Source organism: Podarcis cretensis (assembly GCF_951804945.1).
Source record: "Podarcis cretensis genome assembly, chromosome: 8".
Classification (NCBI taxonomy): Eukaryota; Metazoa; Chordata; class Lepidosauria; order Squamata; family Lacertidae; genus Podarcis; species Podarcis cretensis.
The window spans coordinates 26448862-26473682 of record NC_137177.1 but is presented as its reverse complement, the minus strand read 5'-3'; the positions used below and the strand labels follow the sequence as shown (position 1 = coordinate 26473682).

Here is a 24821-nt window from a genome sequence, read left to right as displayed (position 1 = left end):
ACTAGGCATTTGGTTAGCCAAAGATTACCCAGTTTGTCCTCTGAAAGAAACCCAGGCCTCTTTGTCCAACATGTTAAGCAATTGCATGTAGACTTCCATGTTCAGCCAGTCCTAGTGCATTCTGGAATTTGGTTTTAGGTAAATTGCAGGTGATGGTTACTCTCCAGTTACGAAGAAGCTAAAGCTTGAAAATTTTACAACAGGTTCCAGGTAGCACTAAAAATGGTGTGCAAAACTTGAAAAACAGCACCATGTACCATTGAAAGTATATTTTTAATGCATAGTGATTACTCAGCCTGACCTTTAACTAATCAAACAATCCATCTTTACTGGCCAGTACATGTATTCTGTGCATTGCAAAACTTTGCTCCCTGTAATTAAGTGACTCATGCTGCTGCCCTCCCAAATTACCTGTTCAAACAGCAACTGCAGCAAGCATGGGATAAGCTGAAACTGGAACAGCATCTATTTTGCATGCAAAGGTCCTCGCTTCAGTCACTAGCATATCCAGGTAGGGCAGGGAAAGTAACCTTGGAGAGCTGTTGACAATGCAAGCTAGATTGACTGATGGGTTTGACTCTAATGCAGCTTGTGAGAGACAGGAAAGCAAGTATGCTCCTATAGTACACTTTCCCAAAACCCAAGGGCATCCACTGAAGAGTCCCAACGCAGAGGGGTATTTTTTTTGTGTGGGGTGTGTTCATTTCCTGGTTTTAAGGTTTATGTGGAAACTTTCTCCTCTAAGCCCCTTTGTAGGACTATCTCTGTCCTTCCCTTGCTGGAAGAAAGCCCATGGCAAAATGAGTGGATGATTGACAAGACAGTGATTACTATGTTGGGTCCAGATGGACTCTCAACTATCAGCCCCAGCTAGCATGGGCAAGAGAAAAGTTGTATTCTAACACAATTTGGAGGATGGCAGATTCCCCACCCCTGTTGGGGAATCCTTCGTCCATGGCACCTGTGTTCTCTCCAGCTAAATTTCTCTTCAGAGGTAATTGGACTTACAGGCTTGTGCTAGAACACATTTGAAACTCTCCCTCTTAAGAATTCTGGCCACTGTTGTTTAAGGGTTGTTTGGGAATTGTAGCTCTGTGAGGGGTAACCTATCTCACAGGGTTGTTTTGAGGATAAAATGGAAATTGGGTGAGCCATGTGCCTTGGGTGAGCCTTCAGCTTCTTTGAAGATATAGTAGTAAAGGATATAGTAAAAGCAATACTACCAATAAAAGTAATGATCAGAGTTTCGTTGCGCTCCACACAGCCTAACCCGAGGCATGTTTATGCCCAAGTCCCTCATGTGTCCACTTCTCTAGTTACAAACTATAGAAATGATCCCTGAAAGTATAGTCTTAAGTCCCCCATGTGTCCATTCGGGCTTATTCCCAAGTAAACGTGTGCAGGACTGCAACTATACAGTACAGTCAAACTCTAGGTACTCTGTAGTGTTGACTTACTCCCCCAGCTAAGTGTAACTAGGATCGTGGCCTGAAAAAGAGCCCACTTTATTAAGATCATTACATGTGTACGTGTATTCAGGCTTCAGCCAAATGATCAGTGATCCACCCTCTGAAGCGGCGTCCGGCCTTTACCTCTCCTATTTAACCTCAGTCTTGTTCGAATGGTTGGGGGATGGGATCTCCTTTCCCTGCTTTGCAGCGGCCGATAGTTGGCGCTCCGGAGTAAATTTTCTCTGTTCCTCCTTTCTTGCCAGCCAATGGTATCTGCGCCGGGGCGCCTCAGTGCGCATGCTCGAACGGATAAGGACGCCAGGGGAGGGAGGGAGGGAGGGGGCAAGGCAGAGGGAGTGCTTGTGGGGAAGAGGAACAGACTTGTCGGACTTGGGAGTGGGGAAGCGAATATAAGGCAAGTAACGAGGTGAGTGCCGTCGCCGACAGCAGCAGCATGGCGGAACGGGGGTTGCCCAGGACGGTCGGTTGCGGTGGGGTGAGAAAGAGAGAACCAGCCCGGGTTTTGTGCGCTTCGCCCCCTTTGAATCTCGTCTTAAGTTCTGGAAGGGCCCGACCGGCCTCGTCCCCACGTGGCTTGAGAGCGGCGTGGCTGGTGTCTGAACGTTCTACGGATGGAACGCGAAGTTGCAGGCTCGCGTTCCAAAGCCGGGTGGCGAGTGCGCGCGCTCCCTCCGGGGAGAACGTTTCCTGGGAGAAGGAGAAAGTCGGAGGTTCTCTCTCCCTCCCTCTCTCCTCGGGCGGCTTGCAACAGCGGGAAAGGAAGGGAGCGTCAGCGCGGGAAATTCAAATCCAGGCAGCTTCCTTGAGAGTTGCGGGAAAGGGAAATAGAAGGGGAGTTGGCGCGGGGGTGGGGTGGGGGCACGGCGGTAGAACATGATAGAGGAGCGTAAAATGATCCGCGGGTGGAGAAAGCGGGCAGAGGTGTTTTTCTCCCTGGTAGTACTGGGACCTGAGGCCATCCCATAAACAGGAAGGTGGGTGCGTGGGTGGGAGATTCGGGACAGCTGGATTTCTTGCACTGGCATCTGGTGGTGGAACGGAGTACAGTAGTTGAATCTGGCCCGATGGCTCTTTCTTCACGTGTCATGTGTCAGAAGAGATAATACTCAGACTGCATTCAGCCAGTTCCCAGGTGCATCTTACTTTTCCTCCTCAAATATACCTTACAGTTCCTTCTTTTTTGACCAAGTAAGTCCAGGGAGCCTTCTCACAAACACAACCTAACATTGTTTGAACAACAGGATGCTTCACAGATACGTTTTAGTAGTTGCAATATAATGATAATGTTTTAAATTTATTTTCTAGTTTATAAACCAGTTTTTCTACTGTCTCTCTTTTTAAAAAAGTGTATAAGGGTGTTGGGTGTTCAAAGCACTTCACGTCTGCTTTCTCTGTAATCCTCTCAGCAACCCTGTTAGGTTGTTGATTTCCCTGTTTTGTAGTCCAGGGATCTGTGGCTGAGAGGGATTAGCGAGGTATCTGGGTCTCTTTGGTTGTTGCAGAGGGGAAAAAAAGAACTGTGTGTGTGTGTCTTTTCTGATATGAAGCTTGGCTTCTTAGCTGCCTTTTGCCTTTCAGCACAACTGGCTTATTTTGCAGTCACGGCTCATCTTTGTTTCCAGACAGCCTCTCATGCCCTCAGCTGTGCAACAGGTGGAATTATTGAACAGGCGTGGTGTTCATTGGCAGAGAAGTGGAATGCAGTTGTGCAAGGTCCCTTCAAACTCTACATTTCTGTGATTCTAATTGCTGCGTGAGCATCTACTGTAGGGTTGTTGTTGTGTTGGTTGTTGTTTTTTTAAAAATATATATATAGTTAGTGACAAGCCACCCAGCTGTCCTCTGCATGCCCCTTGATATTCCCTTTGCAGAACTACAGTTCTCAAGAGTTCACTGGGAAGAGAGATTTATTGTTAAACCACTCTAAGAATTGTAGGTCTGTATGTGTGTGGCGGGTGTTGTAAACCACTGAGCCTAGGTCTTGTCGATAGGAAGGTTGGCGGTTCAAATCCCAGTGACGGGGTGAGCGCCCGTTGCTTGGTCCCAGCTCCTGCCAACCTAGCAGTTTGAAAGCACGTCAAAGTGCAAGTAGAGAAATAGGTACCGTTCTGGCAGGAAGGTAAATGGCGTTTCCGTGCGCTGCTCTCGTTTCGCCAGAAGCGGCTTGGTCATGCTAGCCACATGACCCGGAAAAACTGTCTGCGGACAAACGTCGGCTCCCTCGGCCTGTAAGATGAGATGAGCGCCGCAACCCCAGAGTCGTTCGCAACTGGACTTAACTGTCAAGGGTCCTTTACCTTTTTATGTGTGTGTTTGTATGTCCTAACAACTCTCAGCACCCATAACAGACTGCAGTTCCCAGGATTCTTTGGGGGGAAACCGTGACTGTTTAAAGTGGTATGATACTGGTATGATACTGCTTTAAATGTTTAGTGCAGATGGACAATTAGATCTGGTACAAGACAGCTTCCAGTCCATAGCAATTGTCATGGATGTTTTAGCTGAGATTCCTGCATTGCAGGAGGTTTAACTAGATGATCCTCAGGGTCCGTTCCAGCTCTACAATTCTATGATGAGCCCAGCTTTTGTTCTCATGTTCTGCTTAAAGGCTTTCCGTTGGCATCTGGTTGGCCCCTTAGGGCAGCCTTTCTCAACCTGTGGCTCCCCAGATGTTGTTGAACTACAATTCCCATCACCCCTAGCTAGCAAGGCCAGAGCTCAGGGATGATGGGAGTTGTAGTCCAACAACATCTGGGGACCCACAGGTTGAGAACCACTGCCTTAGGTGAACAAGAGGTTGGAATACATAGGCCTTTGATCTTATCTCAGGGGGGTCTTACTATGGTCAGTTAAGAATCATAGCTCAGTAATGTACATGCTTAAAGATGCCATATTCAGTCCTTGGTATCCATAGTTAAAAGGACCAGGTAGTACTAAATGATGGAAAATACAACTTGAAACCCTGGACTGCTGCCAGTCAAAGTCTTTATACCTAGTCTCACTAGCTGTGTCTATTCCTATTGTTGCTATTTATTACTTTTTCCATGCTGATTAACAGCATCAGGGCGCCCTGGAGCATGGGCCAGCTTTTTGAGATCTTTTCCCCATTCTTTGAAGACTGTATGCGCTTCCTCACTTGTGTAGAAATACACAAAGTTACACCCCAAAAGGCTAAAAAGGCAGCAGGGTATAGTCTTGTCTCAATGGAACTTCCAGCTATTCTCTTTATATGTGATATTGCACTGGGAAGGGATTTAGAAGGTGCATCATACCAGGTAAATACATGCACAATACTGTACAGATGCAAACTGATTTATTAGTTGTTGGCCACTTCCCAGGGTGTTTCTGGGAATTGTAGTTTTGTGAGACTAGGAGCTAGGAATCCCAAATAAAGAATTCTCAGCAGTGGCCTGAGTTTCCTGGAAAATTTTGAATTGGAAAGTTTTCTGGAAATGTCTCCTCTGCAAATTAACCTAATTTGCATTGGAACATTTTCAGTTTGCACTGTACTTTTTTCTGATGCCCCCTAGTGTGGTAGCATGTTTATTTTACTTGTATTTAGTAAGCAAAGCTAAAAACATTGAAACGGGGAAGCTTGCCTAGTCATTGTGCCTGCATTTGACATCCATTCATTGGTACTAATGAGCTTATGAAATGGGAAATTTCCCACGGAAAAATAAAGCACTGGAGAAATTCCTGCCCTGTGTTGTGGATTCTCACTAGTTCACAAGACGGCATTTCCCTGTGTTCTTTGGGGGCAGTCAGAGAAATTAAAGTGGCATAAAACTGCCCTAAATAGATTTGACCAAAGCCAAACATGAATCTAGTTTGTTTTCATGGTGCTAAAATAACCGTACCAGATTATGTGACATCTACTCTCCTGCAGAAATTGCGTTGAGGAATCTGTGTCCTTGACGTCCTGTGACACTTAGATTTATTGCAATGAATTACACACTTTTTTTAGAAAAAAACAAGTTTTGCCATTCCTGCTGAAGCCAAAGAGGCACATTCCTGTCCCAGCCAATAACAAGTCTTCAACATTGCATTACTGTTAAATTAAACAAGCGTATTCCATTTTATGTGATTTATCCTGCAAAGGAAGCAAAAGCTGTGCAAAGTGGCGTGAGTTGCGTAACTCGCTGAGTGCAGAATCTGGGTTGGTGGTGGGACAGGGGGGCTTGGTGTTAATACCAGTGAAGTTAATTTCCTGCATTGTGCAAAGTACGTCAAGTAAAATTCTTCTTTGCCAGAGCTGGCCTTTGTTCTCCTAATCCAGTTATTCACACATTACCCCTGTTCATTGGAGCTGGAAAAGTGTTCATTTAAGCATCTCCCAAAGTCAACCATGTATGATGCCTCGAAGCGTTTTCTGATCCTTCTTGTGTCCTTTTTTTTTTTTTTTTAAAAAAAAAGAGGGCAATTTCCCCCTCACATCTTTTCTGATGCTGTGCTTTTCCAGGCCAAACCATGAGAGGATGGAACAGGTGGCCCTGGGGCCAGTGAGGCACTGTGTGTATAATGATAATGACACCCCCCCTCCAAATTTCTTTGGCCAGGCACCATGGCAAATGGCCTTGGGGAGATGTGGAACAATGGAGGGCTTTGACTTTTGAGTTTGCTTCGGTTAGGCTCTGAAAGTTTGGCGGCCAAAATATTTTCATCGCTATTGAGGGCCAGGTTCTCCCTTTCTGCATTGGCGTCATCTTCCTGGTCTCATCCAACACTTAAGGATCCTATTTACCCTCTTGCTGCAGCTGTAGAACATAAGGCAGGGATGGAGAGAACCTGTGGGCCCCAGATGTGGCCGGACTAAAACTCCCATCCTTCTTTATCATTGGCCACACTGAATGGGGGTCCAACTGCATATGGAAGGCCCAGGTTCCCTTTCTGTGATGTGCCCCCCCCCCGGTAGCCAAATATATTTGGGGGTGGGGATTCAAAACACTTCAAGATGCCTCTTACAAACTTTCTTGGGACACATAACATATTGCTGAATATTTGTAGATGAACAGAGCAGTCTTCTATGGAAACAGAAAGGCAGATGTTTTCATTAGAGATTCACAGCTCTAGGAGCATTATGAAACACAAGGGCAGGGATCATACAAATAGAGCACAAAAATCGCTGTACCTAAAAAAAGGGAGTATTTGTTTTCAATTCAGAAAATGGCTTTGCGTGTTCCATTAAACTCACAGCTTCCCAGTTAAAATATAAGAAGCACTGTACTAAAAATATTACCTGTGAAAGAGAACCCAAGAATGCTCCTGTGAAGTAATCCTGCTTTGTGATTTGGACCATGGCAGCCTTTCATGTTTTGACTGGGGATTTCTTCCACTTCTCCCTCCCTAACAGCACTAAAGAAACATGCCAAGAAAACGGGTGCTGGAAAAAGATGACGCTGTCAAAGTGAAGCGGACTAAAGGTGAGGTTGCGTTCCGTTTTTCATTTAATTTGTATACTGGCATTCTATATCTCTTTACACAGGGTGGTTTGCAAGCCATAGAAACAGCAAAATATACGACAAGGATCACACAGCCTATGACAATTGGATGCAATGCAAATCATAGAAGTGTAGAGTTGGAAGAGACCCCGAGGCTCATTAGTTCAACCCACTGCAATGCAGGAATTTCAACAGTGACAACCCCTGCTTCAAAGTCTCAAAGGAAAGAGAGTCCACAACCTCTCATGGGTGTCTGTTCCACTGTCGAACAGCTCTTACCGTCAGAAAGTTCTTCCTGATGTGTATTCAGAATCTCCTTTCTTGTAACTTGAATCCATTGGGATCTCACCCAATAGTTCGTTAAGCTTTTTGAAATAAGTAATAATAATAATAATAATAATAATAAATGACTACAGGCCACTCCCCATTTACTCATGTTCTGTTTGTGTGCAGTGCTGGGCACCCAGAAATGGTACCTGGAAAGGGGGAGCACCTGGTCAACCAAGCACGAGCCAGAGGGACGGTGGGGCTTGGTTGACCAGCTCACTAAGCATCCGGTTTGCGAGGAGACCCAGGAGCCTGAAGACGTCATCCTCTTTTGGCTCTGGGGAGGGTCTTTGCTCGAGCGGGTGGGTCAGCAGCGCTTCCTCCTCTGATGCACAGGGAAGTGGCTGATGTTGCTGCGCTACCTCACATGTCAGCTGTTAAGTCGGGAGGCTAAGAAGCCCCACAAAGCTCCTCTGCCCCTCTGGTTCAGGAGGAGATCCTCACCAGAGTCTGAAGAGAACCTTTTCGGACTCTAATATGGGTCTGTTTCTGACCCAGGGGGGCTCTCCAGGGTGCTTGGCATTTTTGTGCAATTATGTGCATGGGGACCTGGAACGTAACCCCCGCGTAAATGGGGAGTCCCTTGTCTTGGCCTGTCCACGCCAATCTGCTGAGAGCCTTCTCTGCCACCCACCCACTTTGTACCCTCGGAGGCTGCTGTGGGTTGCAACCGCTGTCACGTGCAATTCCTGTAGCCTTCAAAGCTCATGAAAGCATGTAACTGACACCAGTATGTGGAGGAGCCATGTTTGTTTAAGGCCCCGTCAGCACCATGACATGTTATGATGCAGTCATGCCTTCGCTGAAGGAATCCTGGGAAATGAAGTTTCCTAAGGGTGCTATTAGTTGTCTGTTGTCCTCTAGATGTTGGCTGCAGCTCCCAGCAGCTCTGGCTATTTACCATACTGGCTGGTGTTTGATGGGAGTTGGAACCCAACATCAGGAGGGCCCTATGTTGGCTAGTCTCAGAACGGTTGGGTCCTGAGCCGAGAGCTTGCTCAATGGACTTGGGTGGTCATGTGATACTTCTTCTCTTGCCCCTGCACCATGTATTCCATTTCTGACTCCTCCTCACGGTTCCTCTCCAGTCAGCCATCAGTCGCACCAGACGGAGCCCGGACTGGTTCTGACCTTGGGGCAGGGTGACCTTGGGCAATTGGGCCTCGGACCGGACGTCTTGGCGCGGAAGAGGCCTGCCCTGCTGCAGCTCCCCGAGAAGATCATCCAGGCTGAAGCGGGAGGGGTTCACACGGTGTGCCTCAGTGAAACAGGCCAAGTGAGTCTCGTCGTGCCTTCGCCATCTGTGTCGTAACAATTTGCATTCCTTTAGTGGTGCTTGCAAACCCCCAAAGCATTGTAGTGGGGGAAACCTCAGGCCCAGAGGCCAAAAAAGACCCTCTATGCCTCTGTCTGGCCCATGTGAGACTCTTTAGGCCATGCCCCTTCCCCACACCCCTTTTTTGTCCCTTCTTTGCACCCCAAGTCGTTTTGCCCAGTTGTAACTTGATTTTGAACTCAGAAAAATGCCAGGATGGAGGTGTGTGTAGAAACTAGCCTCATGGAGGGCGTGAAGTGAGACCTAGGGAAAGTGTCCGCCTGGGAACAGTCCCAAGGCCTGGAGTGACGCATGTGGTCCTTGGGCCTGAAGTTCTCCACCCCCGTGCCAAAGAGACAGGCAGTGGTGATGAAGGCATGGTGGTGGCCTACTTGTGAGTTTTGCCCCGCCAGCTGAAGACCAGCGGCTCAAGCTGCTTTGCAGATGCAGCAGGGTTCCCTGCTTCTTGCTGAAAGTTGTTCTCCGATTGCCACACTGTCTCTTCCCTCCATCTGAAATAACGGGCCCTTGGATTTCCTCTTGGCTTCCCTTTCCACAGTGGAGCCCTTTTTGACCACAACTCTGTTGGCAGCAAGCACCATAGATGGCTTTAAAATGGGGAAGCTGCCTTTATTCTGAGCCCAGGCCATTGGTTCCTTTTGCTCAGTATTGTCAACACTGACTGACAATGCCTTTCCAGGACTGCCTGGAGATGCTGGGGATTGAACCTGGGACCTTCTGCATGCAAGGCTGATGCTCTACCACTGAGCTATGGCCCTCCCTATAGACAGAGTCATGGAGAATGGCTGCTAGTCATGGTAGCTCTGGCCTTTAATCTCCTCCACGTGGGTTTTCCAGAGACATCTGCCACTGTGGAAATCAGGATTTGCCAGGACTTGGTCTGCCTTTGGTCTGGCCCTGCAAGACGCTTTCTTCGTTTTCTCCTGTTTCACAGATTTACACTTTTGGTTGCAACGACGAGGGTGCCTTGGGGAGGGACACTTCAGAGGAGGGGTCAGATTTTTTGCCGGGGCTTGTTGATCTGAAGGAGAAGGTGGTGCAGGTTTCTGCTGGGGACAGCCACACGGCGGCACTGACAGACGACGGGCGTGTCTTCATCTGGGGAGCTTTCCGGGTATGTTGCCTGCCTTGCTTTGGAGGAATTAAGACTTATTCAGCCCCTCTGTTCTGGACTGCCAGCTAAACCGTTCTCTTTCTGCATCTGCCTCTACTCAGGATGAGAATGGAGTCATCGGTTTACTGGCTCCTTTGAAGGGCGGAGAGCAGTTGGAGTCTAGCAGTGGCAGTGCTGTTCCTGTGGAGCTGCAGTTGGATGTGCCAGTCGTTAAAATTGCCTCAGGTGAGTCACAGAGGCCTGGTTTGCATATCACACTAAACCATGTTTTTTTAAACAGGGAGTTGTCCTTCAGGCAGTCAAACAAACCATGACCTGTTGCTCCAAAGTCTTTGTCTGCCAACTGTTCTTGCCCTGTGCCTTGGTCGGTGTGGTGAGGTTCAAGTTCATAAGTTTATTGTTAGAGCCAAAGGCCATGACAAACTTGTATGAGGCAATAATATTAAAATAATACAGAACATACATCTATAATATAAAAATTTGTTATATCCTGTATATATATGGCTGCCAAGTTCCTGAGGAATAATATACAATTTCCCTTTTGCATCTCTGACAGCTCCAATTCTAATATTATTTTGCCTTTAAAAAAATCCCTAATTGCCTTAGGCAGAATTTTCCTATCCGCTTTGCATTGACTGTCAAACCAGCTAAGGTGTGTTGATTGTGTGTAGACTGGGGTGAGGTGGTCAAAGAAACCATGCTTAAGAATGAGTGCTGGGTTTGCACATAACACAAAGCCATAGGTAAAACAAGTCAAGGTTTGTAAGCCAACAGCAAAGCATGACTTCAGATTGAAGTTGGTTGGCAGTAAACAGACCATCGTTAAGTTGTTGGGCAGGGCTCACACATAACACTAAGGCATAGTTATATAAGTCCTGTTTCGTGTTGTGTGTGAACCAGGCCAGTGAGTGATGCACAGCAACCATTTCCCCTTATGCAAACTGGTGTGTTGAATTTTTATTTCCTGTATAGGAGACTGAAGCGGTTATCTCAAGTTGATAGCTTTGGGTTGTAGTAAAGAGGACATTTTCCTTGTTCTCCTGTGTTCCTCCTTGATGTAATTTCCTGTGCGGTCTCCCATAGGTGGGATGTCAGGTAGCTAATACAGCCGCAGAAGAATGTCCCAATCTGGCTGTTTTTCAGTCTCCCACCCAAGCCATCAAAACCCTGCTTTAGAAACCTAATTGTTTGATGTGGGATTAAAGAACCAACTCATCACAGATGTGGTAGTTGTATGCCTCTGCTTTCGCTTCTCAGGGAGCCATCACTTGGCATTAGTGTCCATGGCAGGAGGACTTTACACCTGCGGTTGCGGAGACAACGGCCAACTGGGGCGAGTCCCCCAAGTCTTCACTGCCAGAGGAGGAAGAAAAGGATTGGGTGAGTTTATTGGCATTTGATTCATTCTGTTGCTTTGGAGTGGTCTGAGGGTGGTGGTGACCAGTGATAACGGTTTTCTGGAAAATCTTGAATCGGGAAAACTTTATAGATTCCATTCTGTTTGGGGGAAAAAATCTATGCAATTTAGAGTAAAAATAGAATTGGAAAAATGCCCTGTCGTTGTTGCCCCCCTCAAATTTTCCTCTGAGAATTTGCATTGGAAAAATTTCTGATGCCCTCGAGCAGGGGTTATCAACATGGTGCCCTCCAGATTTTCCTGGACTCCAACTCCTGTCATCCATGACCATTTGACAAACTGGCTGGAACTGATGGAAGTTGGAGTCCAACAGTCTCTGTAGGGCACTAGCCTGGCTGCCTCTGCTCTAGAGAGTGTTAAAGTTTCGCACATGCATTTCTCTTGTATTTTGGAACTCAAGCAAAACTGTTTGACAGTGCCAAGCTTGCCCAATAATACTGCATTTGCATTGTGAATCTGTTCATAGTTGTGAATGAACACGTGGAAAAACAAGGCGCTGGGACATTTCTTGCCCCGCGTCACTGGTATGATGGGGTGGGGGGCATGTTGAGAGTGGATTGGGGCAGTGAGAGAGAGTGTTGAAGTAACGGTCATTAACTTGTGAGAGTCGTCTCCCGCTCTCTCACAATCTCCCCTCCCCCAGTCTCCTAGAATCAGAAGAGGCGTGAAGAGGGCGGAGAAGTTGGCTTCACACAGGCACAGTCTCAGGAGGGGACTTAGGCAGCTGTGGGAAGACAGGGGACCTTCAATCTCAACAACTGCTTCATGTGGGCAAGACCTGCCAGAGATGAGTTGCTGTGCTCATTTGGCCTGACACTCCTGTTTTTGCCAATAAAGAGTTACCGTATTTTTCCGTGTATAAGACGCCCTCGTGTATAAGACAACCCCTATTTTTTTAACCCAAAATTAAGAAATTAAGTTGTTTAGCTTTTTGGGTGGGTGGGGGAGGTGGCCAATTGATCACCCGCCTGCCTGACACTACCAATCACTTGCCACAGCCACTGCCAATCGCACACCTCGCTGCAGCTGCCAATTGTCTGCCCACTCACTTGCCAGAGCCGCCAATCACCTGCCGCCTCTCCACAGCTGCCAATCACCCGCCCCATCACCGCTGCCAATCTCCTGCTTGCTGCTGCCATTAATCGCACATCCCCCCCCCTGCTTTCAGTATCCATGTATAAGACGACACCCAATTTTTGCCTTTTTTTTTAAAGCAAAAAGCATAGTTTTATCCACGAAAAAATATAATAACTCCAACTTACTTGGTGTCATTTACTGCTGGCCTGCTCCTGTCACAGCCTTGGCAAGAGTCTTTGGGGGCCAAGGTAGAGAGCTTTGGTCTTTCTTCTTCCCTGCCCCACTTTCCCCACACCTGCTTTAAAGGGAGGGGACCCAGGCAGGAGACCTTTGAGATTTCCCATAAGGGAGGCTACATTATATTCCAGAAGGAAGGCTTGGCTACCCAGGGCATCTTTGTGCTGGATGGCTTCTTCCTTCCTTCTACCCCCCCCCCCCCAAATTCCTCCTAAGCATTCCTTCTCCCGCCACTTCTCTTCCAGAACGGCTGCTGCTCCCACAAGCTGTTGCTATCAAGCAGAGAGGCTGCAAGACCAAGGGGCAGATCCGGGACGTCTTCTGCGGTTCTTACTCCACCATCGCCATCACCCAGGAGGGCCATGTCATTGGGTTTGGCCTCTCCAATTACTACCAGCTGGGTGAGTTGGCCACCTGTGGGCTGTCGTCCAGGCTCAGAAGGAGCCAAGCGGACTTGGTGGGAGCTGTTTTTCGAGGGTCTTCCAAAATGTGCCAAATTTGCGGGAGGGAAGGTGGGGTCAACTCGGTTGTCCCTCTTTTGCCAAGGGAAAAGGGAGCAGCTCCCAACACCTGGATTCCACCACAGAGTAAGAACATGCAGCAACCTTTCCCAGAATCAGTGTCCTCAATGGCAGATGCGGTGATGGCTGGTGCCCCTTGGGTGAGAAACTGGGTGACCAGCACACAGCTGGTGGAGGTCAATGGTGCCCTGTCCTGTGTGCCTTAATGGATCAGCCTCCGCTGCGTAGATCTGTATCCTGCAGGCCCTGTAGGGCTTTCCCCTTCTTCCTGTACTGTTTGCCCATTGCTGTTGCAGCAATTTTTTATCTCTCTATGCCCAAATTTGCTACTGCCCCCTCCTCCCTTCAGCCTGCCAAACAGGTGGTTGGTGGAAACGATGTCTCGCCTTGCTGGGGTCAGGGATGGGGTTGACTTTTCCTTCACCTGAGCAGAAAAAAAACACACTTTGAAAATGAAAATGCCCCTTCCTATGTGAGTATGGTTTGTCTCCCTCCCTCCCTCCCTTTCATAACCCGGAGAATCCGTAACGCTATGAAACACCTTAGCCTTTGAAAAAAAAAGGAAAGGGTTTTTGTGGTCCCCTCCTTTTCTTTTTTTTTAACAGAAGGGAGTACAGGCGACTCCCAGCTTACAAGGGGGTTACGTTCCGTGGATTGCGCTTTAAGCCAAATTTTGTATAGTCAAAACACATTGGGTGCAATGGCGGATATGGATTGCCAAACCTATTTCCCCTGGATGCCTGCTCCCTTTTTAATTAAAAAAAGATCAAATACCTGCCTTTTTGGCCCTTACAGAATGTGTCTGGATAGATTTTGTTGATTTTATTTATCTTTACATGAGCGATATACAATCCGCTCTCATGATTTTAAAACCGTTTTCTCTTCTCTACATTTAAAGAAAATTCATGTGCAGATTTCCACAGGTTTTCCCATATATCCAGTGGGACTTTCCCCCTGGTTGTTGGACCCATTTCATGAAATAATTGTTTCAGTTCAGTTTCCTATTTGACCAAAAATGAATAGATTTTTGCTCTGGGGTTTCTGCCTTGAAACTTGATTTTAACTTCTGTGTATGAAGTGACCAATCCTTTAGTTACAAGATCTTGAACCCTGATTAGATTCTTCTTTCACATTTGGAAACCCATCCTTCCTGTAAAGGTAAAGGTAAAGGTAAAGGTAAAGGTACCCCTGCCCGTACGGGCCAGTCTAGACAGACTCTGGGGTTGTGCGCCCATCTCACTTAAGAGGCCAGGGTCCAGCGCTGTCCGGAGACACTTCTGGGTCACGTGGCCAGCGTGACATCGCTGCTCTGGCGAGCCAGAGCCGCACACGGAAACGCCATTTACCTTCCCGCTGGTAAGCGGTCCCTATTTATCTACTTGCACCCGGAGGTGCTTTCGAACTGCTAGGTTGGCAGGCGCTGGGACCGAGCAGCGGGAGCGCACCCCGCCGCAGGGATTCGAACCGCCGACCTTTCGATCGGCAAGCCCTAGGCGCTGAGGCTTTAACCCACAGCGCCACCTGCGTCCCTCATCCTTCCTGTGTAAAGGTCTAAAAATGATTCTAGAATGGATGGACTTGGGCCCAAGGTGCAATATTGATTTTCAAAGGGTTTTTCTCTTCCTGCTGGGCTGGAGACAGGTCTGCCCTTCTTCAGCCTCAGCTAAGAGAGAGACTTCAAAAGTGTCCATGTGTGCTGCTGCTATAGCCCTTGGGGACAAAAGGTTGCCCACACCAGTCTCAGATCATTCTAGACTAACTTGGTGGCAACCTCTGTAAGCTTGGGGCTAAGACTATGTTGAGATGTGTTGAGATTTAAACCTCCAAAATGCCAGGTTGAATTTTTCAAGTCCTCTTTCTCTCCCATAACTGTACATTACACATTGTTAACTGGCTTGGGTTTTCTTGCTTATCTCCCAGGATCACAAGGAATTGACACCTACTATTCGCCAAAGGTTCTGACGGCGTTCAAGAACTCCACCAGATCCTGGGTTGGGTTCTCCGCTGGGCAGCATCACACTGTGTGTCTGGACTCGGAAGGTGAGTGGCTGCTCTTTGATGGGCTGAAGGAGAGGAACATAATATGGGCATGGGGAAATTATGGCCCTCCAGAAGCTGTTGGACTACAGCACCCATCATCCCTGGCCACTCTGGCAGGGGATGATGGGAGTTGTAGTCCAACAACATCGGGAGGGCTGCAGGCTCCATGACTTCAAAGGAGCAGAGGCAACAGTACCAAGGAACATAAATGCCTTATACCAAGCGAGACTGTGGGTCCATCTAGCTCAGCAGTGTTTACACGGACTGGCAGTGGCTCTCCGGAGGTTTCAGACAAGCAAGTCTTTCCCAGCCCTTCCTGGGAATGAACCTGGGACCTTCTGCATGCATAACAGTTGCTCTGCCACTGAGCCATGGCCCCAGGGCTGCTTTAGATGATTTGGTGAAATCAGGGTTGGATTTCTCAATACAGGACTCTCTTAATGCTGTAATTCCCCCCTCAGTCAGAAATATTTTCATTTAAGGCTTTCAAACCATCCACACTCAACACAGTCAAGTGGAAAGTGGTGTGCATGCAAAGCGAAGGATATTTTCCTGTTGCAATGCAATGATAGCTGAGCAACACAATCCACAGGTTAATTCATATCCAGGCAGCCCCCTCCACATTGTCGTATGGTGTAGCGCAGATTGGTGAGGATCTGTGTGCAACTACAGTGGTACCTTGGGTTACAGACGCTTCAGGTTACAGACTACAAGAGCCAGTGTGGTGTAGTGGTTAAGAGCGGTAGTCTCGTAATCTGGGGAACCAGGTTCGCGTCTCCGCTCCTCCACATGCAGCTGCTGGGTGACCTTGGGCCAGTCACACTTCTTTGAAGTCTCTCAGCCCTTCTTACCTCACAGAGTGTTTGTTGTGGGGGAGGAAGGGAAAGGAGAATGTTAGCCGCTTTGAGACTCCTTAAAGGGAGTGAAAGGCAGGATATCAAATCCAAACTCCTCCTCTTCTTCTTCTTCTTCTTCTTCTACGTTAACCCAGAAATAGTACCTCGGGTTAAGAACTTTGCTTCAGGATGAGAACAGAAATTGTGCTCCAGCGGCGCGGCAGCAGCAGGAGGCCCCATTAGCTAAAGTGGTGCTTCAGGTTAAGAACAGTTTCAGGTTAAGAAGGGACCTCCAGAAAGAATTAAGTTCTTAACCCGAGGTACCGCTGTATTCATGGAATGTATGAATGGGAACCAGGCCTTATCAATCCTGTCAGGTTAAGCAACCTCTCTCCAGAGACAAAATTGTCGAGTTGGAAGGGACATCATGGGGACACCCAACCCCCTGCAATGCAGGAATCTCAACTAAAAGCACCCGTGACAGATGGCCCATCCATCTTATGCTTAAAAACCTCCAAGGAAGGAGGCCTCCCAAGGGAGACCGTTGAACAGCTCTTCAGATGTTCAGAGAGGGCTGTGGCCCAAACCGCCTTCACCCTCATGCAGTCTGGGTGATGGTCGGTCCCTCGTTGATCCTAAGCCTGCCTGTGGCGCTCTTCACTGAATCTCTCCTAACAGAGCGATGTCTCTTCTCCCACCTTCCGCAGGAACCGTGTGTAGCCTTGGCAGGGCAGACTACGGCATGTTGGGCCTGGGAGAGGGAGCCTCGGACAAGAACGCCCCCACGGCTGTCCCTGGGCTGCCGAAAGCGTCATCGGTCGCCTGTGGGGAGCGGGTTGGCTTTGCGGTTACGGAAGACGGTGAGTCTGAGTTGGGCGCTGGGTTGGCAGGTGCCTAATCTGTGGCACTGCGGGGAATGGTCTTCAGATAAAAACATCTTGGAGATCCCAGGCCACAGGGAGGTTAGGCTGGCCGCAACCAGAGCCAGGGCTTTTTCGGCTGTGGCCCCGATCTGGTGGAACGCTCTGTCACAAGATACTAGGGCCCTGCGGGACTTGACATCTTTCCGCAGGGCCTGCAAGACCAGGCCTTTGGCCAGGGCACAGTCTGACCCCCTCCGGTAATCCTCATAGAACTCTAGCCCAATGGTTGCCATTAATTTGATTTTGAATTGATTTTAGAATGAATTGATTTTAGAATGCATTTCAGTTAATTGATTATGATTTTATGTAAACTGTGTTACTTTTATTGTTGTTGGCTGCTCTGAGCCCGGCTTTGGCTGGGGAGGGCGGGTTATAAATAATATTTTATTTACTTATTTATTTTATTTTATTTTATTTTTATTAATGATGAAGCTCTGGAGTGAGTGGCTACTCGTTGGTAGTAACTTGAGTATACAGGTGGAGGGCATTCAGCTATGTTCTACTTAGGGTAGACCCATTGAAATGACTTTGTGTCTTGTGGGTTAGGGGATCCATGCAGCTTAGGATGCAGCGGTTCAGCCAATCTTATGCCCCCAACACTGGCATCGCTTTCTCATTCTGGCTCAACCGGGATTCAGCCGGCTGAGCTGAGGCTGGTGCAGGGTCCCCAAAAAAGGCATTTTGGATGTTCGGCAGAGGTGGGACCAGAGAGGGGGGTGCTTAGGCTGGATCCCACAGGTCCTGGCAGCCTGGCCTAGAACACTTTTGAAGCCTTGTGTTCCCTCTGCCAGGCTGAGGCTGAACAGCAGCCACCACACTGTTTAAACAGGGTTTTGATCTGGCCTAAAGTTAATTACGCCAGCTTCTTGCTCATAGGTTTGCCCCAGCCACTCTGGACGGCTTCCACAACACATATAAAAATATAATAAAACGTCAAACATTAAAAACTTCCTGATTCAGGGGTGCCTTCAGATGTCTTCTAAAAGTTGTGCAGCTGTTGGGTAAAGGAAGGAAAACAGGGAAACGAGAGAATAGAATGAGGGTGTCTCGAAAACCTTGAACAGGGAGCATACCACACTGCAACATTTTGTTGTAGCTCTCGCTTCTCTGAGAGGAATTTGAAAAGGTTTCTGCAGTCAGCATGAAAAGATTTGGAACTCTCTCCCCGCCCCCCCCATAAGACCATACAATGGTTTCATGTATAATTCATTCATGTATTCAGAATTCTCATGAAAATGGGAATGTAGGAAGTTGCTATCAGTCAATTTAGCTCTGTATTGATATCCAAGGCTTTTGTCAGGGATGTTGAGATGCCACAGATTGTCCCTTGAATATTCTGCAGGCAAATCATGTGCTCTGCTGAAGAATCGCAGAATTGTAGAGTTGGAAGGGACCCCATGGGTCATCTAGTCCCAACCCCCTTCAATGCAGGAATCACAGCTAAAGCTGAGACCCAGCGAAAGGAATCTCAGTTAAAGACTTGCTGGCCTTCCCGACTGGCATCCTTGGTGATGGAGCCTTTGAGCCCCTAAGTTGCTCAGGTCACAACAGTCTGCACTCATGAGGTCTCTTTCTAGCCTTACACATGCATTTGAAATGCACCTAGGAACTTGTAGAAGGGCTCTGAGGAGTTTGGATCGCGCTCTTTCAAGGGGAATGAACGAGAGGGAGGCGGGCCCAGAAAGGACCCGTAAATGAGCTGTGCCAATGTTTTGGCTTTATAAAATTTTAGTGCCACGGGGACATAAAAAATCCCCTTGAGTTTAAAAAATTTAAGGATAGCATTTGCAGATCTTTCTCCGGCACACCCATTTGAATTAATATGAATTTTGTTGGATCCTGTTATGTTTCCAAGGGGTTGCTCGGGAGCAAGCAGGCAAATATCTCCCGACTTGGCTGTGAAGACTTGGCTTAGCTGCCAAAATAAACTTTATCTGTCCGGAGCGCCACTCTCCCGTGGCTGACTCAATCGCTGGCAGAATCCGTGAGAGGGCGGTTCTTAAACTTTCCCCAGCAAAGCAGCTCCTTGACGCCCAGTCTGCGCCTCCCCTCTCTGCGTGAATGCTTTCTGTGCAAAGACGGCGTGGGCAGCGGAGGACCCCTTCCCTCCCCGCTTCTCCCAGGCAAGGAGTCCTGGGACGGCCTCGCCACTTCCGACTCCTGCACCTCCTCTCCACTGGAGCCGCGTTTATTCTCTTCCGCAGAAGAGGAGCTACTTCCCACGATCCCTGGAGGCTCTCTATAATCCATCTGGCTTTTGCTCTCTCCCTCCTGCACTGATGACAGTTCCCTGACAGATCCTGATGCCTGGACCGCCATTCCTAAATATTTATAGTTCGAGACTTGTTCTAAATTTTGGCCTTGAACTTTCCAGTTTCTGAGCTTTGGTTTTTCCCCAAAAGCAAGAATTTTTGGTCTTCTGATAATTTAACTCATGAGGTCTAGAAACTTAAACTGAATATTGCATTTCTGCATGCTGTGAATAATATGCAATGGTTATGTGAGAAGCCCTGGCATGCATTGCCCAGCCAGCTTCGGGCACAACTGCTTAGGGCTCTTTTTCACTGTCCTACTTTCCCTGTCTTCTATAGGCCGCGCATTTGCCTGGGGCATGGGGTCTAACCTCCAGCTTGCCACTGGGGACGAAGAGGATGCCTGGAGCCCCGTTCAGATGTCTGGCCAGCAGCTGGAGAATCGCAGCGTTCTCTCGGTGACCGGCGGAGGGCAGCACACCGTCCTCCTCGTCAAGGAGCGGCAGAGTTGACAAACTGTTCCTGCAGCCCCGGAGAGAACCCTCCAGGGGGCAGCACTTTCCTGAGTCTTTGGGACGGGGCTCCTGCGGAAAACTTTCTGATATTTCTCTAGGGAGAAAAATTAGCCAATATAAAATAATTCCCTTAAGATGTTGGTATTTGTTTAAAAAATGGCTTCCCTCACTGCTCTCAAAGCTATTGATAGTCAGGACAAGGTCTTATTTAAAAAAAATAAAAATAAACAAGACAAGGGATAGCATTTGGTTTTGGATACACATGGTCCTTTTGTTCCCTCTCCACTATCTGATTTGCCCTGCTTCTGAAATCTGCACAAGTTGTCCTGGTTTCGCCATCAAACCCGGGGCTTTTATCTCCTAGACTCTTCCCTTCCCTGCCACTGGCCCCCCCCCCCCCCCCAGTCTTTAATGGCTCACCTTAAAAGTCACCATTTTCTCAGTTTTGGCATTCAGTCCCTCTTTGGTCCTGGGAGATGGATTAACTTGTACACCCATCGAAGGCAGCCTTACCAAACCTGGTGCCCTCTGAAAGCTATGGACTTCAGCTCCCATCAGCCCCAAACCAGTGTGGTCAGGGATGATGGGAGTTGCAGTCTAGGGACATCTGGCAGGTACCAGTTTGGAGAACGCTGTTTTTAAGGGGAGGACTGCCTTCTCTCTTATTTAGGTGTGGTTTCAAGCTTCTGCCGCCACCTTCCTGGCTGAGGCAAGAGATGGTTCTTGAGGGTGACCCTGGTTCCTTATTTGTACACATGGACGTCTTAAAGAGTTCTCTGGCAGCTGCGAACTCCGCTGCGGAGTGACTCCGGAGCACAGGGATGGGGAATGTGTAGCCCTCCCAATGTGGTTGGATTCCCAGCTCCTATCAGCCCTGGCTGACATGGCCAACAGTCAGGGATGATGGGAGTTGTAGTCCAACATCTGCAGGGTCAGAGGTTAGCCACGCCTGCCACAGCCCCAAAGGACCATTGCCTGTCCTTTCAAGAGCTCCAGAGTCTTTGAGTGCAGCTTCTCCCATCTGGGTGGCTGTGTGACGGTTCAGGGAAGTTGCCTGTGCTCAAATGTTTTCCCTGATTCAGAATTCTTGAGGTAGAGGCATCAGTTCTATTATTTTGGATATATCCTGTAGACGGCTGCCTATTTAAAGCTGTGTCTGTAATCCTGGGAGGTTGCAAGGGAGCTGTTGCCCTGACTCTCCATCTTAGTACCCATATTTAGTTTCTACCTGCATCGACCGCAGGAAGCCTGTATCGCTCCAGGTGCTAGACTCCAACTCCCATCAGCCCCAGCCTGTATGGCCAACAGCCAGGGATGATGGGAGTTGGAGTCCAACAACATTGGAGGGCCACACCCTGTGCTGAGTGTTGGCCCTGCGGGGCAGATGTAGGCTTTGGTAAAGGCGGTGGAGGAAAAATACTGAATTGTACCAACGAACGTGTGCGGATCGTGTGCGGTAATCCGACTGGGATAGAAACTTTGTATGTCAATCTCTTCTGCCCACTTTCTTGCTGTTGTCTCCTTCAACCATGTTTTGAAGATCCTGCCAGCCCTACAATGGGCTGTGTTTGGGGAAAATGCCGAGTTGTCGGCAATATTTGGGTGCCCCGAGTACTTTTATTTTGTTTTTATTTTGTTTTTAGGAAGCAAGGGAAGCAAAAAGTGGTTTTTATTTTTTTGCAGGAGAGATGTGAATCTGTAAAAATTCTAACATTTGAAATAAATTGAGTTTTGATAACTCTTGAGTGTGCACATCTTCTGCAGGGCCGTTGATTCTGTTTTTGTCGCCTGCATTTTTATTGCTTATTATACACCATCCCTAGGACCAATTTGAAGGTTAGGTGCGTGCAGCTTGCAAACGGAGCAAAAAAATGGGATGCTTACTCAAGTCAGCTTCAGAATAGGGTGATTGCCGTATTGAAAATATTAATAAGCTGCCTTTTCAGGTAAGCCTCAAGGCTGTTTCTAGCAGCATGTAAAACATAATTCAAAACCAAAAAGATGCAATAATAATAGTAACCAGAAATAACATCGGCGTGACACTATGTGCAATAAAAAATAATAATCTAAAAATGGTTGTCCCGTGTAGACAAAAGCAGGGATCAGCCAGCCATGAGATGCTTCCAGCCAAAAATAAAACGAGCTGTGCAGGAAAAAAAAAGATTGTTACTTTTGGAAGAGCTATAATTCTCAGTTACCTGCGAAGAGAAACGGATTGCTAAACCACTCACAGAATTGTAGCTCTGAGGGCAATAGGGGTCTCCAAGCAGATTTCTGTAGCCTTTACTAACTACATTTCCCAGAATTCTTTGAGGGAAACCATGACTTCTCAAGGTGGTTCTGCCGTGCCTTAAATGTATGGTGTGAATGAGGCCCTGAAATGTTGAGCAAAATCTGGGGATATGGTACAGTATTTCTTCCTCTACACCTGCATCCTATACCAGACTGATGGTATGTATGTATATACAAGTAACATCCATGTCAACCTTCCCCAACCTGGAGCTCTTCAGATATTGCTGGACCACAAATCCCATTGGCCATATCATCTGGGGCTGCTGGGACTTAAAACATGTGAAAGGTGCTGGGCTTTAGGAAGGCCGGTCCACACTATAAATCAGGGTTTCCAAACCTTGGGTCTAAAGCTGTTTTTGTACTACAACTCCCATCATGCCTAGCTAGCAGGACCAGTGGTCAGAGATGATGGGAATTGTAGTCCAAAAACAGCTGGAGGCCCAGGGTTGGGAAACTGCTATAAATGGTCAGTGTATTCACTCATTAGGAAGGAGGTGCTCTCCTGTGCATAGTGGGACTGAATAGTGACAGGCTCAGTCCACTTGAAAGAAAGGACAGAGGAAGATTTCGTCTTATCTGGTCAGTCCTAGTATTTTCTGTAGGGAACCTCTGACACTAAGGGGCCAGATCTGGCCCAGGAAGGGACTCCGTTTGGCCCACGAGGCCGTTTTCCCCTAAACCACACTCACCTGCCTTGTACCAGACATATGTCATCAGGCACGGGGCTGGATAGGCTATGTGACGGTTCCGCACAGGGAACTCTGTTGCCCAGCCAATCCCTGCAGAAAGCAAGCTTAAAAATGCTGCTTGTCATCTGATAGGCAGTGACTTCAATCCTCAGCTGATCAGTGGTGGTTTAACTACTGCTCAGGACTTTGCAAGCCTTACCTAGTGCTTCAAGTCCTATCACCTGTTGGTGTGTGTGTGTGTGTGTGTGTGTGTGTGTGTGTGTGTAATTGCAATAACATCCCACTAAGTCCCCCCTGCAATAATGGAATGGGGCAGAATTTTTAATTAAAATTTTTCCAAAGTTGAACAAGGGTGCTCAGAGGATGCCACACTATAAGATTATCAGTTGAGAAAGTAAAGGGTGCCATGTTTCTATATAGCCATCTGCGTCTTGTTCACCCCTCTGAGCTTTTAAGGGTCTGGTAAGTTTTCCCATTAATGCTATCATCTATACTTTTTTTTTTTTGCCTCCACAGGGATAGATGTAGATTGTCCAGATTCTCCCAATTTTGAGCAATTGACAGTGCTAGAATTCTTTAAAAACAGTGTAATAATGAAATACAGTGGTACCTCAGGTTACATACGCTTCGGGTTACATATGCTTCAGGTTACAGACTCCGCTAACCCAGAAATAGTGCTTCAGGTTAAGAACTTTGCTTCAGGATGAGAACAAAAAATGTGCTCCCGCGGCGCAGCAGCAGCAGGAGGCCCCATTAACTAAAGTGGTGCTTCAGGTTAAGAACAGTTTCAGGTTAAGAACGGATCTCCGGAACAAATTAAGTACTTAAGCCGAGGTATCACTGTATACAAATACCGTTGAACTACAACTCCCATTATCTTCAGCCATTGGCCGTCTTGGCTGGGAAAGGAGGACAGCAGATCCCCAAAAACATCTGGTGGGCACTAGATTGGCTGCCCCCGCTTATAAAGGCATCCAAGTCAACCTGGGATTTTGATTGATTAGGAACAGCCCCTGTTCTTTCTGACTTCTCTCACCCAGTAGTGTTTTGAGGCTCAGCACTGACCTGTTTTCTAGCTTTTGGTGAATCCAGTACAATTCTTAGGTCTCCAAATATCCATTCCTTTAGAACAAGCTTCCAGAGTGGTGCCACAATGTGGAATGTTAGGTACAGTAGTACCTTAGGTTAAGAACTTAATTTGTTCTGGAGGTCCATTCTTAACCTGAAACTGTTCTTAACCTGAGGTACCACTTTAGCTAATGGGGCCTCGCGCTGCCGGAGCACGATTTCTGTTCTCATCCTGAAGCAAAGTTCTTAACCCGAGGTACTATTTCTAGGTTACCGGAGTCTGTAACCTGAAGTGCTTGTAACCTGAGGTACCACCCATTAGATCATCCCCGGAAGGTGACTTGAATGCTGTAACCCAACCTTTCTTGTGTTCCATTTGTGTTAAGACGAGAGGGGCAAAGTGATTTAAGAAACTCTGGGTGTCTAACCTTGATCACTTGCCCCCATTGCAACAACACAATCTGCAGTGTGAGGATCCTGATGCGCAAAGGACAAACTCCCAAAACAAGAAACTTGGTTGTTTTTTTTGTTTTTTTTTTTTAAAAGAGAGTTATCGCCCCTGCTTTAAATCAATTAAGCCACCAGCACAGATTTTGCCAACACATTTCAGAAATGCGAAGGGAATGCGACCTGGGCAATTGCTCTCTTGAAATCTATTCAGTTGTTAAATGATGAAGTGTCCTTTATTCCTCTCTGGTGTGAACAGCTGCAATAACTAAGCCCACTCCAACAACTGAGATGAACGGTGGGCATATACAACTATATTCAAGAAGCTCATTGGCATAACAGGAGAATTGGCGCGCATGCAGTGTGGAGACAGTGCAGTTCCATTTAAAAAAGGAGAATTCTAGAATATCAGAAAGAAAGATATGGGCTATCTTTTCCCTGGGAACCTAGCTTTCTATGTTCGGGGGTTGTTTTTTGACATGGGCACTATGCAATATGACTCTGAAGTGGTGCAGTCCCTGGAGGGTCTGTTCTGGATGTATAGATCAGGTATTTAGGACACAGGTGTTTAGGATTCAGATCTTATAGAACAGGCTAAATAAATCAATCCAATTCAGATTTACAAATTAAATATTGAGGCTATGATCCAGCTAGATGAAGGACATTTTACATCTTGTTTTAAGCGGGAGAGTTAAGCTATAATTCTAAATACATGTTGAACTGTGAGTTCCATGGAACTCAAGGAGACTTCTGGGTGTAAGGCTGAACTGCACAGCAGATGCTTAATGTTTGCCAATTTAAAACTTTGAAATCCTCAGTT

General features: G+C 47.4%; 1 protein-coding gene across 2 annotated transcripts; it reads left to right on the top strand.

Moving 5' to 3' along the window:
- Positions 1-1778: 1778 nt before the first annotated feature.
- On the top strand, positions 1779-21243 carry RCC1 (regulator of chromosome condensation 1). Of its 2 annotated transcripts, none has more exons than XM_079986185.1 (10): positions 1779-1866; positions 6823-6892; positions 8326-8513; positions 9508-9687; positions 9789-9912; positions 10945-11067; positions 12664-12819; positions 14860-14979; positions 16523-16675; positions 19330-21243. In XM_079986185.1, the coding sequence occupies exons 2-10, from the start codon at positions 6835-6837 to the stop codon at positions 19500-19502; spliced, it is 1275 nt and encodes a 424-aa protein (XP_079842311.1). In that variant the 5' UTR covers positions 1779-1866; positions 6823-6834; the 3' UTR covers positions 19503-21243. The 2 variants fall into 2 exon arrangements, with proteins under 2 accessions (XP_079842311.1, XP_079842312.1); XM_079986186.1 differs by having other exon boundaries at positions 1799-1878.
- The last annotated feature ends 3578 nt before the right edge of the window (positions 21244-24821 follow it).

Coding starts and splice junctions, on each gene's coding strand:
- RCC1 (XM_079986185.1), top strand. CDS start 6,835: ATGCCAAGAAAACGGGTGCTGGAAAAAGATGACGCTGTCAAAGTGAAG. Junction 6,893..8,325: donor CAAAGTGAAGCGGACTAAAG/GTGAGGTTGCGT, acceptor GTTCCTCTCCAG/TCAGCCATCAGTCGCACCAG. Junction 11,068..12,663: donor AGGAGGAAGAAAAGGATTGG/GTGAGTTTATTG, acceptor CTTCTCTTCCAG/AACGGCTGCTGCTCCCACAA.